Below are 18,124 nucleotides of genomic sequence, written 5' to 3' on the forward strand. Positions count from 1 at the left end.
AGTTGCAGCTGCCTCAGTAATAAAGATCAACTTAAATTTTTCAGCAGCAGCACCACACTTCAACTCTCCACACACCCCTGCTGAAGCATCTACTACTCAGTGTCTTTGCCAATGCCAGCACATTTTAATTTTAAATTAAACTTGACAATACAACTGCAAGCGACAACACCTGGCTGTTAAGCCACACATACACACACACACACACACAAACATATACAAAATATTTTGCACATGCATGTAGTTGCATGCAGCAACAACAAAAGCCACGAGCAACCAACGAAAACCACAAAAAAACACAAGAAAAAAGGCAAAAAACAGCAGCATTGCATGATAAATGAGTACGAGCGCCGTGAAGTATGCAATTTATTTGATGCTTTGATGACATTGCCGAGATGCCGTTGGAGCGACATCAGTGCAGGTGTGTCGGTAGAGACGAGTGAACAAGTAAGGTCTTCAATGTTTGCCAGACGTACGCTTGCGGCGCTACGATCTATATTATACACTCTGCTATCATATAGGTGTGTGTGAGTCACATGCATGCAATTGTATGCGTGTGTTTGCGAACGTCAATATTAAAGCGTTGCTTGTATGTTTTCACCGCACACCGCACATTAAAACTGCAGCAAAGATGCACAGTGCTTCGTTGTGTGTAGCGCATGAGACACTACACAAACATGCGGTGATGTCACTGGAGTGGTGTAAAGTGTGTCGGGGGGTCCTGAAATTGGCGGTTAATTTATATGTGTCAGCGTTGTTATGCGGTCAGTCGCACTTTGGTAAAAAAATTAAGTAACGAAGTATAAGGTAGAGAGGAGAAGGGAGTTATCATGTCTGCTGCGGTTTAAATTAAGTTGGGCTAGGAATAATATTTCGTATGCTGTAGTGAGAGAAGTATATGTAATTAGAGTGGAAATTTAAGAAATTTTTAATAAAGAAAGACAAGAGTTAATAAATCGCAGTGCGTAAACTTATAGCCTTACGAGGGGTTTACAAGTGAAAGATAAGATATCATGCACTCAAGAGCAGCTGAACGATCTGTCTAATCGCTAAAAAGCAAATAACTCAAAATATATTTTTTAACAAACTCGTAGGTAAAATACCCGCTATATTCTAGTATCATCACCATAAGAATAAATAGTACAATAATGCCAGCATGAGAAAAACGGATGATCTCACAAAACATAGAAGTCTTTTCTGAACATATTTCAAATACAGTTCAACTGCCATAACTCGAACGTCTATAACTCGAAACTGTCCATAAAACAAACTCTTGAATTGGCAATAGAAGCCAATTTTTCCTTCCGTAACTCTCTCTCTAAGTTTCTCTCTAACTCGATTTTTTTTTTGTGGATTATGATGATTCGAGTCGAGGAAAGTTCAACTGTATAATCAAATGGAACGCCATAATCAGCAACTTTGGTAGACAACCTATGGGTAAACTCGAGTTTATTCGCACTTTCTCTCTAATAATCATTAAATACTGTTCCAAGTACAGAGTTTATCATACAAAATTTGCTTCCTCAAACTCGAATTAAAAGTATTTTTTGTGTTTATTTAGGTTTATTGAGTTAACCTTAAATTGGCAGCTCTCTTGTAAAACTCGATCACATTATAGAAAAAATTATTATTTTTAAACAGGAAGTTTAAAACCGAGTTTTAGGCAGTAAGTTAAAGAAAGGGAAAAAACTATAAAATATATGCAGTAACCTTAAACAAAACCTTGGAAACTTAGTGAACATGATGTGCTACCAACCAAGCTATCAGCAAGGCGACGACGACTTGATTAGCATGAATAAACTCAAAATATTTCTAAAAAGCATATTTTGAAAGATGTCCCAATATGATCTATGATACATTACTATACCATTGAAAAACATATTCAAGTAATATAAAGTCCGACGCACTGCTTCGTATTGTGACCTCTTTTAGAGAAGTATGGATTCACTCCGACAGCAGAGCGGCAAATCTGGCATTGAAATTGATGACAGTACGCTCTGGGCTAGTAAAGGATTGTCTTAGATCCTTACCAATAGCTTCTAGCTATTTTGCTATCCGACTAGTGTGGGTACCCGGTCACTACGGAATCGTTGGTAACTGTAAAGCGGACAAGCTTGCAAGGGAGGATACCTTAGCTACATTGACATCGGAATGAGAGCACGTTGGTAGTTCATGGTGCACCTGCGCAAGAACGCTGGACATGCAGATTACGCATGAGCTTGTCAAACGCTGGTCAACTACCAGCACTTGTGCAGTGGTGAAGTCCTTTCGGCTCTCTGTGGAGCGTAAGAGGTCCTTTTAACTTCATTCTCTGGGCAAGGTCCATCTCAGCGCGATTATTGGTGTGCTTACTGGACTTTATCCAATGGGTACCCATGCGTTGAGACTTGGGATCGTGGCAGTTGCAAGTTGTCAAAGCTGTGTGGAGGAAGGTGAGGTGGAATCATCTAAGCATTTCCTTTTCTATTGTCCAGCTTTTGCTAGACTGAGGATGAAACACCTCGGAAGGCCCTTTTTCGACAATCCTAGCGAATTGGCTAGAATCGACATTAGCCGTCTAATGAAATTTGTAACAGATTCCAAGCGTTTTGCTGTACCTAAGGGTCTTTGATCCACACGGAGTTTTACTGGTATCACAATGGACATCGATAAGCTGTCTAAGTGAGATCTTCTGTTTTTGCAGAGATCTGCCTACAAACCTAACCTAACCTAACCTAATATGAAGTTGGCTAAGTAGAATGATATGATTTTCTGAAAAGCCACGATATGGAGAAAGATGAAATCACAGTTCAGCTTTAAAATCAAACAAATTCAGCAAGCATATAGCGGAGAGCCAGCTTTATACTGTTATTTTTTGAAATCACTAGTTTCAATTTAACTCTATCCCTCCCAACGGGAACTATTGTGATAATTACAGGGATGAGCCGAGAACGAGTTGTCAGACTTAAAATAAATCCAATTAAAGTCAATATGTTATTCAATGTGATATCTTTCATTCATAGAAAAGTAAGAAAAAAAACTTTTTGCAAATTCCAACACTTATAGACATCCCACTCACATCCCCCACATAGTAAGTTGCCAGCAAGGTCAGCCGTTAGCAGCGGCTTATCCCAAATGAAAAACGTTGTAAATCGTTTGTCAATACGATTTTGCAAACATGAAACTGATTTAATTCAAGTTGAGCCCGACTGAGGATTAAAAAATGGCAAAAAAAGCGAAAGCAACAGCAACCAACAACAGCAACAAAAGGCAATGCGGAGCCTGCACTTGAATGGCTTTTGTGTAAGCTTCGCAGCGATGGACAACACATGGCAGACGCGCTGAGTGCAGAATAATGAAGACAACCTACAGGCATTTTCAACTTTTTGATGTGGCATCAAGTGCTTGTTGCTAATAACGGTATTTAATAGCATACATATACAATATGTGCTCCAGTATATAGAAGTGATATTAAATTGCTTTGTGGGTGTATCGGGAAGTGTGGTAAGTAGCAGGAAAATTGCTTACAAACACACACATGCTTAGATACATTACTGTAATATTGTATAACGGTATTTTACACATATTTTCACGCTTTCAAAGCTAAAGACAAATTTATTTTCACAAGTACTTAGGTCGCCTGCCCGAGCTTTTACTCAACAACAAAAAACCAGACGACATTATTTCACCACACACACATACACACAGCCTATTATATAACCTGAAGAGAGAGTGAAATTGTTGTTGCAGGACAACAAAAGGATGCCTGTTTTGTATAAAGAAAATTTGAAAATATATTTGCTTGCTGCTATTCTTTAGTCATTTCAAGTGCTGTGCCACTGACTGACCACACACACGGTGACAGGTCTCTACAAGGACCCAGCACCAACAGGCATTGTCCTCGGCGTCAACGGGCGGTCAACTGGTTGAGAGACACACATGTGCGTATTTAGGACTGGCATTTTATTAGAGCCACAAATAAACCGACTAGAAAGTCACATGCGTAGCAGCAACAACAATCAACACTTAAGCTTTGTATGTAGATATATATGTATCTAGATATGTGTGTATTTGTATGCGTGTTTCGAAGTGCCTGTCCACTTGCTCACTTAATTGTATGCCTTTTGTGCATGTCAAGTCACTCTGTTGCGTTCTGTATGGCCGCAGCAGCAGCTTTGTTTCATTTCAGTGCCAACTTTGGTTTTTTGGATTCTTCTCGTTGTGGTGCAATTTTAATCTCACCCTTGTGACCGAGGAAACAGATTTGTATGGGTGTATGGACTTTGATTTTCAATATAATATTGTATAGAAGTGGCAAACAAAACTGTAGTTATATTTAGAATAATAAACTATTTTAAATAATCGCTTTAATAGATCTGTTAAACTCGCCAATATTATCGGGCTCAAAACATGAGTGAATTCAAGCAAGTCAATATCTTAGGTATCTCAGCATTCATTAAACTTCTTTTTATAGCCTCAATCTAATCCATAGTTCTTTAGGGCAAATATTTGAGAATCCGTAAATGATAAAAGGAAAAGAAGGACGAGGCGGAGAATAATTTTGGCGAGTCTACATTCCATTCTAAAACATGCTTTATGCAAAAAATCAGATATTTTCGTGCAAATATGTTCTTTTGTTGGATAAAATATATTGAGAACCTCTACTACCAATCTACTACTTTCTTAATCTTACGGCTTGAACATGGACAAAATCGGTTTACACCCTATCAGCATTCTAAAATATAATTTGAATTCGAATCAATTCTCTCACTTTGCATAAATACTGCATTAAAGGTGCGGTCTAAAAATTGGCATCCACCTAAAAATTGTCAATAACACCTGAGTTCGAATATAAAGACCTCAGTGCCTATGGATAACAGTATAACCTTGATCTGGCTATCAGAACAAAAAGGTATACAAGGAAACGAACTTTGGGGCCAACTGGCAAAACAGGCCCCGGCTATCAGGCCGATAGGACCGGAGTCCTTCATTGCAGTTGGTCGACATGTTCTTAGAAGTTGTCTACAAGAAGAGGAAAGGACAATTGAACCACTACTGGCTGCATTTGTAGGGACTTCGCCACTCCAAACTGTTTCTCGGGGGATATTACCAGAAAAGATTTAAACAATTAATAGCGTTCCCTAGAAACCAACTGAGGTATCTAATAGCCCTTTACATTGGCCATTGCAGACTAAGGTGCCACCTATACAAATTAGGAATCTACTCGTAGGGTCAGTGCCGATTCTGTGATCTAGAGCGGAGACATCTGAAGACTTACACCTTAACTGCACGGCGATCGCGAGGAAAAGGAGTCAGGTTATAGGAGCTCTGTATCCCCAAAGAGATATTATGGTGTCCAACTGCCCTGGAACACTATTAAGGTTTCTTAACGCGAAGGGGTTCGATGGTAAATTGTGATATTAGAAGAGGGCGCAATAGGCCTTAGATCGCACTGCGATCCTCAAATTGTAATCTAATCTAATTTAGGGGATAGTTTTTTACCACTAATAAATTGCCTCTGTGTCGAATATGGGTAAAATCGAGTAATTACTACCCTTTCGGATGATTTTATATCGCATGTCGCTTAATATGTGAGATATCTTAAAGTAATGACGTATAATCTTGGATATAATGCAGTTTGATGACGAAAATGGTTGCAATCGGTTTAGAAGTTTACTCTGTACAGTCCTTATATCTATTTGAAATCCTTTCCCCTCTAATCTTGAAGGCAAAATAGACATTATTTGTATCCGAAAGGATTATTTGATCATGGTTAATCAACTTAAAAATGCCTCTGTTAAATACTGGAGACTGATTCCATGAATTGAAAGTCGATAAAAGGACTCCTGGAATGTGCCAATAATATTTAAGGAGTAATATTTATACAAATCTATGTCTGTATTAAATAAATTCACACATATTTTTGGAGACTGTCTTCAACTTTGGCACAAATAGCTACGCTCAAAAATAAATGATAAAATATGAGTTCTGAAAATCAAAGAGACTGAAGGGTAGCGAGCAGAAAATTGAAGCCAATAAACTCTGCCAATATTTTTTTTTTTTTTTTTTTTTTTTCAAAAAACACTAAGCAAGTGGAATGTGCCATATAAGAGTAGCTCTAGTAAGGAGCAAATTTGGCCACAGGCAGAAGAAGGAGACGCAAACTTTCGACTCAATACATTTCAAATTTAGAACTGCGAATGGCAACGAACTCGCCTGGCTCACTTCTGCATCACTGGCGGTGAGTACTTAGTATTTTGCACACGCACACACAAATGTGAGGTTTCGTGTGTTCGTGTATTTGTGGCGCTTGCACATGATAAATTTGGCTTATTTTTCATTTTTCTTTTCTTCTTCTTTTTGTTTTTTGTTTTTGCTTTAGCCCAAAACTGAGCTGATTTGGCTTGCGGCCACATTTCGCAGCCAAATGAGAAATTAGAGCAGTCACACAGACACAGACGATTAGACAGGCTGACTGGCTGGCAGACAGACAGACAGACAGACGAACAATTTTGAGGGAAAGTCTCCAAATAAAAGCATTCGGAGCGAAGGAAAAGTGTAGAGAGTTAAATTTAATGGAAAAGAAAGCCGAAAACACACACACACGTGATTAACTTACACTCACACGTCATTCGCATGCCACACACACATAACTATAACAACAATAACAGCAGGAACAACAACAACAACTGCTGGGTGGACAATAATGAAGCGAAATGTGAGCGGTTAATTTGAGGTAAGCGTCACATGTTGCTAATAATTTCACAGTTCAATGGTTCGAATTTATTTTTGTTGCCACAATTCTGTTGTTGGTGTTGCTTTTGTCGCGCAGCCGTGCATCAGCATTCTCATCAACATTTTTCCTTCGTCTGCGTCCCTTTTTCGTGTGCGTGTTTTGGTTCAGTAGGTGCTCGTGGGTGTAGACTCACATGAGTCTGTGTGTTTGTGTGTGAGCATGTTCAACCAGCATGCGAAACCGAAAGATAATTACTTAGTTTAAAGCTTTTAATAAGCTTAACGCTGCGACAGACCTACGGCAAACACATAGCAACATTAAGGTGCCCTCGTAGGTGTCCACACACACACCCACATCGTTACATAAGTAACACTTTACAATGGCTTCCCAGCAGTAATTTGGTGTAAGGGTTATTTAGTAGCTGAGTGAATCTTTTTGTAATGGTAATAAGTGCTTAAGTTCATTTTAAGTCATTTTTATCAGTGAAATTTTGGAATATTTTGTTCTGAGATTCTTAAATATGTGTTTCGAGTTGAAAAAGTCCTTTTTTTTAGAAATCTATTGATTGAAAGCTTTCGAAATAAGCTTTTGAAAGCTTTGTAGAAGACTTTCCTAAGTTAACTTTATTTAGTACTGTCTTTTTATTTGAAATGTCAAGCTTAAGCTGAGGGCAGAGAAAATAAGTTAGTCAAGATTCATACAACTTCATTGACAAAGCTTGAGTCACTTACAGAGCTAATTATACTTTTGGGTCCCCAAAACCTTGCTCCTCGTTACACTCTGTGCATAACCTTATACTAAGTAGGGTTGTTTTGGAATCTCGCGCCAGCTTTTTTCTTTACTGGGTCGCCTTTAAGGTGTGTTACACGTGGGCGTAAATTTGTTTTTGCTAAGCGAATGCTGGTAAATGAATAAACGGTGCTTGTGTGAAACGCCCAAGCCACTAATTGATATATGCCAGCCACCTAATTAGCTTGTCGACTAGAGATACTGAAGTAGCTGACTGGCAAATTATATGCGTACTTTCCGGTGAGAATTCAAATTGTAAATTAGTAATGCCGAGGGTATGCTCTTATAGAGAGAAAGGTGTTGCCAGACTATATTTTTTTATTTATATGTGTGTGTGTGGGTATTTTTCAAATGAGTAAAATAAGTGTTTTGTGGTTGAATAATAGAAAATAAACCCTTTGAAGTATTTCATATTTATACGATGTCTCATAGTTCTTTTGAGATGGAATTACAAATTAGACTAGATTAAGTAACGGCTGCATAAAAAGGCAGAATATTCGACCACAAAATGGAAAATTTTCCAACGAAAAAGTTTATTGGAATGCTACTATAGATCTCAAGAACTACATTCATTTATAAGTGAGCGTCAGAAGAATACTCGTTAAGATACAAATCCCCGATTTTATATAGTTCAGCTAGTGAAGAATTTTTTGAAAAATAAAATAAACTTAAAGTCTACCAAACTCATGGACCAAAGGTCGTTCCCACTACTATCGGGTCTATTTAACCAGAACGGACCTGAATTTTGATCTGTCCAAGGATTGATAACTCGGCAGCACACCTCAAATCTTTTTGACGATAATTTCTGCCGCTACAGCAACAATAATTACAACAACATTTTGTATATAGATTGGGCCTTAGATTTCTCTCTATAAATGATTGTAGTCTTTGTATAAATAATATATGACTAAGCCTATCTTTTTACTGCGTCGGTTGTACATGATACATATCAGATATGAAATATAAATATATCCCACAGTTAGCAATCATAACCATATATTCAAGGACATGTAAACACCTTCAATTACTTTGCAATATGGAAACACTCGTACTTACGAACAACACATAAAGTATAAGTAATATGCACACTCCAGCACCCACCCGCCGACTTGCGCTCTTTACTGCTGTCTATCTGCCCGTTCTTGCAACTGACTGACATATGATTACAGTCATAGCAATCAACACACGTCCGCGACGCCAAGACACACTTCGCCGCGCTGATGACTGCAGTGCTGGCGCTAAAGCATGTCACGTAAGGAAAAGCGGAAATCGAATTTTCCAATAAATAAACCACCAACCCACGCCGTGCACGCGCTTGTAGCGACCAAGTTTTCCATATTCCCGTAAGACCAACGCCTCAACAGGCAACACCTGACAAATGAACAGCAAAAAGCAGTAGTTGAGAAAGACTGGCGAAGGCGATCGGAAGCGGAAAAGTGGTAAAAGTGGTAAAAGAGACCGAAACCAAAAGCGAAAAAAATGAACAATAAAAATGCGGAAATAACGCGAAGCAATATTATTATTGACAGCCGCAGAAAATGATGCAGTCGCTTGCAGAGTGTATATGCCATGCGATTGAGTGTGGCGGCGGTGGCGTGAAGGTGGCGGATAATCATGGACAGTAATGAAAATGCGAGCGCTTGACGAATGGCGCATGATGGTAGGAGGTTGGCAGCTGACTGTTGACTGTTGAAAGACTGCTGACGCGGTTGCAGTTGTAGATTGTGTTGATAATCCGTAAGGAGAACATGCAAAAAATGGCGTGGAAGGAATGTCAAATAATATACTATATGTTATTGAGTTACCTCAGTGACAGGTCTTCGGGCCGCATTTCGATAGCAAATTTGGGACCAAGCTGTTTTTTAGTTATAGGGAAAGTTCTGCTATTATGACAATGAAAGCTGAATGTGTTTTCCATAGTTCTTCGTGAGGAACCCCTACATAAAGAACTTGCTCATATAACCAATCCCCGATTTCCAAGGAATATATATGAAAACTTGAGAAATTGTGCCGAGATATAAAGAGATCTAATGTTTCAAAATCATTTGATTAAAATATTGGGAGGTCGAAAAATACTAAACCGACTGGAAACCTCAGTCTCTAGCACTCGTTGATAAACCAGAATTAATATGGAACGATTTTTAGTTCTGAACTCAGCCTCAACAAAGTAAGATGTTTTAAACAAGTTAACAGCCCTGATAGAACAAAAAATATAACCGTCAAACACTTGCTAACAAGCACTACATACTGGAGAGTTCAGGGAAAACCATGAACAAAGCGCTTTTAAATGACTATCTGATCTTTTCGCGTCACGCCTTCCCGCGCTCTTCGCATGCATGTGTGTAGTTTCAATTTTAGACGATTTTGCGATTTTTTTCTCACTTTGTTGCCACTTTCAGCAACTCAACGATTAGTGTTTAGCAACATATCAAGGGCAACCAGACACATTTACACATGTGAACTCAACTACTATAGCACTTGTGCGAGCTGCTTGTGTGTGCGGTAAGTACACTTGAACTGAACTTGAGCCCCACAAGTGACGCGACATACGCAGCCTACAAGCGCAGCGCAACGCGTCCCAATGCCAACGTGTCACTTTGGGATCAACCGCAATGGGAGCTATAGCAAACAACAAGAACAAATACAAACAAAAATAACACCAGCCAAACGCTAAGGATATAAAATCAAGCTTGCGATTGTGAGGCGCGACGCCTACAAAACTCTTTCTGCTGTGAACTTCAAGTGTAGTCCTCTGCCGCCTACTCCCCTTCACTGAATGTGTACGGTAAGTCAGCGCGCAGATTGTTGGCAGTTAGGAAAAAGCAATTCACTTGAGATAAGCAAACAAATGCGCGAATTTGCTTCGACTGGCAGTTTGGCGGTTAAGCACTCGTAATACCCACTTGCATGCTACGCCACAGATACACCGAGTGCGGCGTGTATGAGAGACACCGAATTTCAAACAAAACCGCATCGAACCTATAACATGTCCTTCATGTCCCCTCCCCGCTCTACCGCGCCTACACACGTAAATTCCCCCAAGCGGCAATGTCGCTCAGTTAGACGGCGCAGCATTTCAGCCGCGCCGCAAGTACAAGGAAAAAGTTCACCGCAACATACTGACAGTTAAAGGGTTGCACCGCCGCCCCGCTACCACTTGCAAACTCCGCGGCGCGCGCCTCTGATATGCAAAGCAGTAGCTGGCGATGTGAGCGAGCGAAAAAATTGCGCAAACTTTTTTGCGCTGTCTGTTTGCCTGCTTTGTGTGGCATCGTGATAGTGAAATGCTGGAATTTCCAATATTGCCAAAGAAGCGAAGCGTATGCGCGTCTCAACGTATGGCAGTGACAGTGGCCGCGTCGGCCCATGAGCGGAGCGCACACACATACCTTTACATATGTCTGAGTTTCAGTTCATTTCATCGCAGCGCCCTCTACCGCCCCACCACCGAACAAATCTCTCAAGTAGCATGCAGTAAATTTTAAGTTTCTCGCTTGCTTGCACCGATTAGTGGGTTGTTGCCCCGCCTGTGCTTATCGAAAACTTTTCTGACATCTCGAGAAGAGTCGTAAGTGCGAGCACAAAATGAGCTTTGATTTATGTACACACATGACCGAAAAGTACCGTAACACTGAACTGCTCGTTTAGAGATGTATGTAAAAGAGTGAGAGAGAGTTTATTACAAGCGTGTCACATTAAATCTCTTCGAAGTTTGAAAAACAAGGTATTAAACAGCAAATTTTTACTCGACAGGTGTTTGTAGAAGTTCGAGTGAAAATATGGGTCAACTCCGAAGAGGGTAGAAAAAGTTTCGAAGAAATTAGGTGGAAATGTGGTAATCTACAAATTGTGTTGAAGGTGTTAGTGAAAATGGGAGGCGAGACCTGAGAGGAAAGAGAGAGTACTATGAAAATTTAGAAATAGCCGTGTTCGATTCGTCATTTCTCTGAACGTCAAACTATTTAAATTCCATCAGCTTCCATCAGTGGACCTATGATTCTGAATATATAACTAAGCTTTAACTTCTAGTGATGCTTTTTCTGAAACAAAATCTGGAAGAGATTTGAAGAAGAAAAGACATGAGCCCCGGTCTTTATAGTTTCTAATATCCTCTAAAACAAACAATAAATCCGATATTTTATATTTTCTCTATATAAAACTTATAATTGCTGGAAAAAGAATTGACCAAAAAAGCTTTTTTGGCCACGACTTAATTTAGAGACAATTAGTGACCTATTTTTCCTCAGTTCGCACAAACTGCCATTCAACCTCTGGGGCATTACTTAATTACCTCGTAAAGTGCAGTTAATAAAAACGAACTTCTGTTAGCAATTTTCACTTTAGCATAACTTTGCACCGCTTTGTGAAGCTTTTGCACACATTTTTTTCCACACAAAAAGACAAAGGACCCACACAACTAGATTTAAAACTCAATTTCCTTGTCAAATATCAGCAAGGATTTAACTGCCACTCAGTGAATGAAATGGATCTGCTTATCAAAGATTTCAAAGCATCAGCTCGACATCTTGATTAAATTTCCAACAAACTTTCGATGGCACACAGCAGCTTTCGCACTCTTTCCGTCTCTTTGTCACATACACTTTACTGCTCAATAAGTAAAGTGGGCATCTGAAGTATTTATAGAACTCGTGAAGGGAAAAAAGGATGCGCCGCACTAAGGACGTGAAAATATTTCTCGCATCAAAAACCCGCGCGATTACAAAACCACTAAATGCCACTGCCGCATTGTCGTGCGCACTTGCTAAGCCATTGAGTGTACGCGTCTGTGTGTGTGGCTGCGTGGCTTTGTGCCGGCACTGCAGTAAATTAATCCGGCAGTTTGAATATTTCAAAGCGAAACTTGAGCAATTAATTTTACTAATTGCTTTTTATTTTTATGCGGCGGTCATCTCCAATGTAAAGCTGTTGGGAAACCCCAGCCGGCGAGCAGCTGGCACCAGCCGACGAACTCCAAACACTTTGCGGCTACAGACACTTATGGCCGCAGGGCAGCTGCTAAGAAGCGGAAGAGCGGCTAATGCCTGCGTCGAGGTCGTCGCTGACTGAAGACTTTCGGTAGCGTCAAGTGCTTTAAGGACGCTTAACGCGGCGCGAGTGGCGCAGTAGTTGGCAGTTGGCAGCTGCTAGCTGTTTTACTAAAAGCGACAGCCTTGAATATACAGCAGGCATTATGGTGCGCTTACAAAGTTGCGACGCTGGCATTCACTCAGCGCAGCTCACTCGAAATGGATATATGTACTCTACTCTACTCAATTCCGCCGCTCCGCGCAGCTTGGCTTAGTCCAGCGCCCGCTTTGAGCGCAAACTTTTCTGACATTTATATGGAAAATCAACTGACAATCAAATGAAGGCGCAATAATTAAAATAAAATTTGCTGTCTTCGAATGTCCGCGCGCTGGCAGTTATTAGTATGTATACTCACTCGTGCGCCGCGTCTGCATGCCGATGAATTTAAAATGCGCGCCGCCGACGCCGCCACAAAGGCGAAGCATGCGACTCAAGTAAAAAATGCAGCGCTGTGGGAGAAAACTGCGAGCAACCGAAAAAAATGCGTCGAGCAATTTCGATATTACTACTCCAGCTAAGCTTTGGCGGTTTTGTACTTGCGGCTTTGGGAGCGCTGTCCGCTGGCAATGCTTTGTATATCGTGAAGCCAGTTATTTATTCCTTGCCTTACTTTGTCCATGAATATTCAAAATGAGACGCGGGTGTATATAAGAATAGAAAAGCAAGCTTGCGGCGCTGGCTGAACTTGTACAGACCGGCACTGACGCCGCCAGCTATGATGACAATTTGAATAGAATGTGAGTAGAAGCAATGCAGCAACCACTTTAATAGCAATCAATTTGGCAAGTCGGCAACTTGGCTATGCAGTTAGGAATTTGGTGTGCCCGACGAATGGACGGTTCGTTGCTTGCGGTCACATTAGCATGCTGGCAAACAAACGTCTTGCCACAACCAAACCAACCAACCGCTAACAAGCGCTGGTATTGAGTCTACGCAACAATAATCCCAATACAAAAACTACAACAACAAGAACGGCAAAGTGTTTACAGTTCCGCGCCACCATCGCGCAGTTGGCGAGTTCTAACTCTCTGTCTTTGAGCCGGCAGCGCTCGGGATGTTGAGCACTCTTCGCATTTACATCTTCAGCGAGTTTGCTCCTAATCTTGCAACAGTGAATAATGAACCACAAATAACTTTTGCAATGCCGATAGCCATAGACAGCGCTTGCAGCGGCTTCTTGAGTATTCCACCAGTATGGGCGACGGCGCTTTGAGCTGAGAGACCTTTGTTGCACATCCAGACAATTGCAACGACTGGAGTGTTGCAAGCAGATATAACAGGGTATTTGCGGTACTGTTACTATGCAACCAGCAATACTTCCGTTTTGCGCCGAAAAAATAGACAACTTTTGCGAAACCGCAATATCATTTCCTCGATTATCCGCCGCTTGTGCGGTCACTCATAGTTGACGAACTGTAAATGAACGCCGCTGGCAGTCGTCAGCAAGGCATTACATTTGAGGAAGACCTAAGTAGGGTTGCTGCGGAGGAGAGTTTGCGATTGCAATATTAATTTTAATGGAAATCGTTTTGTTACTGTTCGGTTTGCGCGAGAGCTGGTTACTCGATGCTGTCATAAGTCTCATACACAGTGGAGGGTAGGAGGAGAATGAGACCGTTGCATTTCCAGATTGTTGCGAGATAAATATGAAGAGTCTATTAGCGATTACTTTCCCAACAAAAGAAGCTATTTCTAAGTTTTTGTTGCACTCGGTCTGTTATTTAATATTCTACAGATAAAATAAATTAAGGAAACGAGAGGATATTTGCAAAAACAAATATACATATTCATATTGTATCCAAAAGTAAAAATGATTAAGATTGGAACGAAAAGCAACAGGATGCTGTCTGAAAGAGTTAAGAAATCTCAAATATGCAACAGAAGAGTTCTGAGGTTTTGCTCCGCACTAGGGATAATGTTCACTAGCTGTTTTCAGTTCACAAACATTTAGAGAGCGGTGGACGGCTTGGCTGTTGTATTCAATGAACATTTGGTAAAAGATCACTGCTTCCATGTATTGGATAGTAGGATCGTGGGACTGTGTTTTGGCTAAATTATATCATTACAACCAATTCAAAATTGGACACCAGGTAAGTTCATCATGTTAGAGACTTTATCTATCCTAAAATTAAACTATGATACCATCTCTTTGCATTTGCTAGTGGAACCGACTTTGAACACATATGTTTGGTACAAAATTTGGTGTGAATAAAATGGTGCTGAACTGCGTTAAGAAAAATGAGGATAGTCGTGTGGTAAATTACCAATACTATAAATGGTGCTGAAGCTTTAAACTATATACAAACTCATCAGATACCAACCTTAAGCCGGATAACCACTTCAGTATTAAGAAAAGTTATTTAAAAGTAGAACGAGACTTATGCACAGTTTCACTTAGGTTTTGCTTAAGATAAAACATAGAAATTGCATTTGTAAAACATAAGTTTTCTTTACTTTACCATATATCAGAATAAAATCTTATAAAAAAAACGCAAGCGACTACTCAGTCTACAACAATGCTTAGCTAAGATTTTATTTGGGTACAACTTAAGCACGAACTGTGAAATCTCAATATGATAGAAGCTTGTACAAGAAAGTTTTTGTCTGGTAAGGCTACTAGTTCTCTCGCCCAGGTGTTAATTGATCAATTAACTGGCTCGATTAAAGCACTAATTTAGATCGATTTATCATACAAAGGATCATACAATTGTCCACGATGTAAATTCGGCTATGTTTATTGATCAAATAGCAATCAGCTGATGAAACTTACCAATTTCTTATGAAAAGGAAAAAATATGTACAACAGCTGATCGTTTATCGAGTCGCCGGCTGTGCGAAAAGCAATAGCTGGTTACTCAATTATAATCTTAATGTATTAAATATAATTTGGCTGTGCGAAAAGGCTAAAAAGGAGTCCTTAACAGCTTCAGATGAAAAATATAACTCAAACAAGAAGTATGTGTCTTTATGGGATTTCCGAAATCTATGATACAACTTAAGAGACCCGAATTTTACAAATAGCGAAAGGATATATTTTATCTTCAGAAACGGTTATAGTAGAGATTTGAGATCACACACATAGTGGTGGAGACAGATGTGGTAACAGCCAATATTCTAGAGAAAGCGTTTCTTATAAAAGAACCCCAGAGTTTTTTTTTTAATATTGCATTTAGAATTATCAGTTATCGCGCGAAATAAATCTGGCAAATTTTAGAAGCAAAGTTTATCAAATAGTACTCATATATTGTGTCACTTACCGCTTGGAAAATGCTGGAATGCGAACAGCAACAGGACGCTCAAGAGGCGTGTATAACCAGCGAAGGATTGTGGATAACGGTAATATGTTTTCTGTTGTTGTTGTAGTTGTCTGCTATTGTTGTTGATGTTGTTGCTATTGCTGCAACTATTGCGCTCACCTAACGGCATGCCGTGCGAAGTGAGCTGTTGTTGTTGCTGCTGCACCTGATGCCGCCGTGATTGGACGCAATTTGCATTTGTGGTGGCGGTGGTGGAGGTGATGGTGGCGGTGATGGTTTTGGTGGCAGCACCGTTGGCTGCATTCCTGTTTGCCACTTCAGCAAGCGAGTGTTGCATGCTGCTGTTGTCATACATTTTGGAGGTGGTGGAGTTGTGTGGTTGTTGTTGTTGCTTCAGATTTTGTTGTGCTGCAAGTAAATCTGCTGTGTTGCAGGCACTAACACCGTTACAATTTTTGTCAGCTGCGCGCAATTCTTGTTGTTGTTGGTGGGGTATAGATTGTGTGCGTTGCGTCGACATCAATTTGCAACTTTTCACTTTGGCGTATTTTTCGCTGTCGCTGTTGCCGTTGTTGCAACCGCTGGTGTATGCTGCCAAATGTCCAACTCTTTGTTGTTGTTGCTGTGCTACTTGTTCTTGTATTTGTGAATTTATGCAATTTACTCTATGAGCGGCGCACGTCATTTTTGTTGTTCACACAGCTGGCTGTCGCTCGCACTCCGCCTCTCAAAGCGCTCGCTTGCTGTTGCACGCTGCCAGCCGCTTCAATTTGCTTCAACAAATGAAACTTTGTCACGCTAACTTTGCAACGCTTTGCTATACACTTTGCTGCTTATCTACTTTAACGCGCTTCTACTTCTTCTTCTTCTTTCACTCACTTCTTTATTTCGTTTTATTTCACTTTTAGTTTAGTTTGGTGTTGCCACTCGTTCACTGTGATTATTATTTCGGTTATAGTTGTTGTTATTGCGCGTATATTTGTAGCACTTTTCGGCTAAATGCGATTTTCTCGTTTCTCAAGTTGAAAACTGCAGTTTTAAGTGCGCATTGAATTAATTATGCGATTGCACTGTGCCACAGCCGAGTTTTGCCGCTGCCACACGCGGCCGGAATGTTGCATGCACACGCGCGCTGTTGCAACTTGGTTTGGCACTATTTTATAATTTCTTTTTTGGTATTTTATTTATTTTTTCTACTTTTTCGATTATCGATTACGTTGCTATTGTTGTTGTTGTTACTGCAACTAAAAACTTTTGTCACTTTTTTCTTTCACTTTTTGGTTTCTTTCTTTATTTTTTCTGGTGCACTTTCGTTTCGTTTTCTACTTTTCTGTAACTAAATTTTAATTACTTCAAATGTTGCACAATTTCAGCGCAAATTCTTTTCGCTTCTTCAACAACTTTCATTCACTTGCCACAAAGTATTCAACGATTGATCAACTATAACCCAGTCTGAGTAGTTCACTTGCTTCACTATTCACTACTGTCTCTATGTGTATCTGTGTGTGTGTTTTGTTGCCAAAAAGTTTCACTTTATTGGCAGTTTGTCCGAAACTTTTATGGAAAGTAGCCCTCTTGTTGCGCTCGACGTCGTTCTCGGAAGAGTTGTCGACCCGCTTACCGTTGTTCTCAAGTGCTCTCAGCGTTAATCTGCAAATGAAGAAAAGTGAAGAGAGAGAGTCTTAGTATTTGCGTGGAATTTTCGCGTGATTTGTTACTTATTCTAAAGAAAAAAGTATTATGGATTCATGGCGCTTTTGAGTTAAAAATGCAAGAACTTCCTCGAAAGCTTCTCGAGAAATTCAAGCTAAATAAAGAAAATAAATTAGAGTGCTCTTATAAGAATATATTGTACAATAAAATCAAATCAAGTTAATAATTTCCGGAATGCTGATTGTTTTCTGTGATGTTGTTTATACTAGAGTTGTTTGGAAATTTAACCAAAAAGCTCAATTCGATTTGTTATGTTTAATCTCTTAAGCTTACAAAGAATTTTTTCTTTTACAATTTACAACTAATTGAATGTTTATATGTATCATTGGAATAAAGTTGTTCAAGTCAATTCAGCTGTTGAGAAATAAAAACGAAAACTGAAGACATAATGAACTTCCAATTGTTAATAAACACTCAAAATTGAAGTTAGTTTGAAACTCATCTTTAATGAAATTCAATCTTACTCTATAAAACCTGTTCAATTTAATACTGTGTGCTCTATACTTCAATTAAACGCTAAAAACGAGAAAGCAACTTTTAATTGCTTTTAAAGCTATCGTTGGAT

At 39.7% G+C, this 18,124-nt stretch overlaps 1 protein-coding gene across 3 annotated transcripts in view; it reads right to left on the reverse strand.

Moving 5' to 3' along the window:
- Nucleotides 1–18,124, reverse strand: part of LOC105211322 (hemicentin-1) — a 428,984-nt gene that overhangs the window by 193,054 nt on the left and 217,806 nt on the right. For all 3 annotated transcript variants that reach the window (XM_054227746.1, XM_054227750.1, XM_054227748.1), the window contains exon 4: nt 15,847–17,496. In XM_054227746.1, coding sequence (XP_054083721.1) covers nt 15,847–16,531 — 685 coding nt within the window. In that variant the 5' untranslated portion in view covers nt 16,532–17,496. The remainder of the gene's footprint in view (nt 1–15,846; nt 17,497–18,124) is intronic.

The sequence above is a fragment of the Zeugodacus cucurbitae genome, chromosome 2, assembly GCF_028554725.1.
Source record: "Zeugodacus cucurbitae isolate PBARC_wt_2022May chromosome 2, idZeuCucr1.2, whole genome shotgun sequence".
Taxonomy (NCBI): Eukaryota; Metazoa; Arthropoda; class Insecta; order Diptera; family Tephritidae; genus Zeugodacus; species Zeugodacus cucurbitae.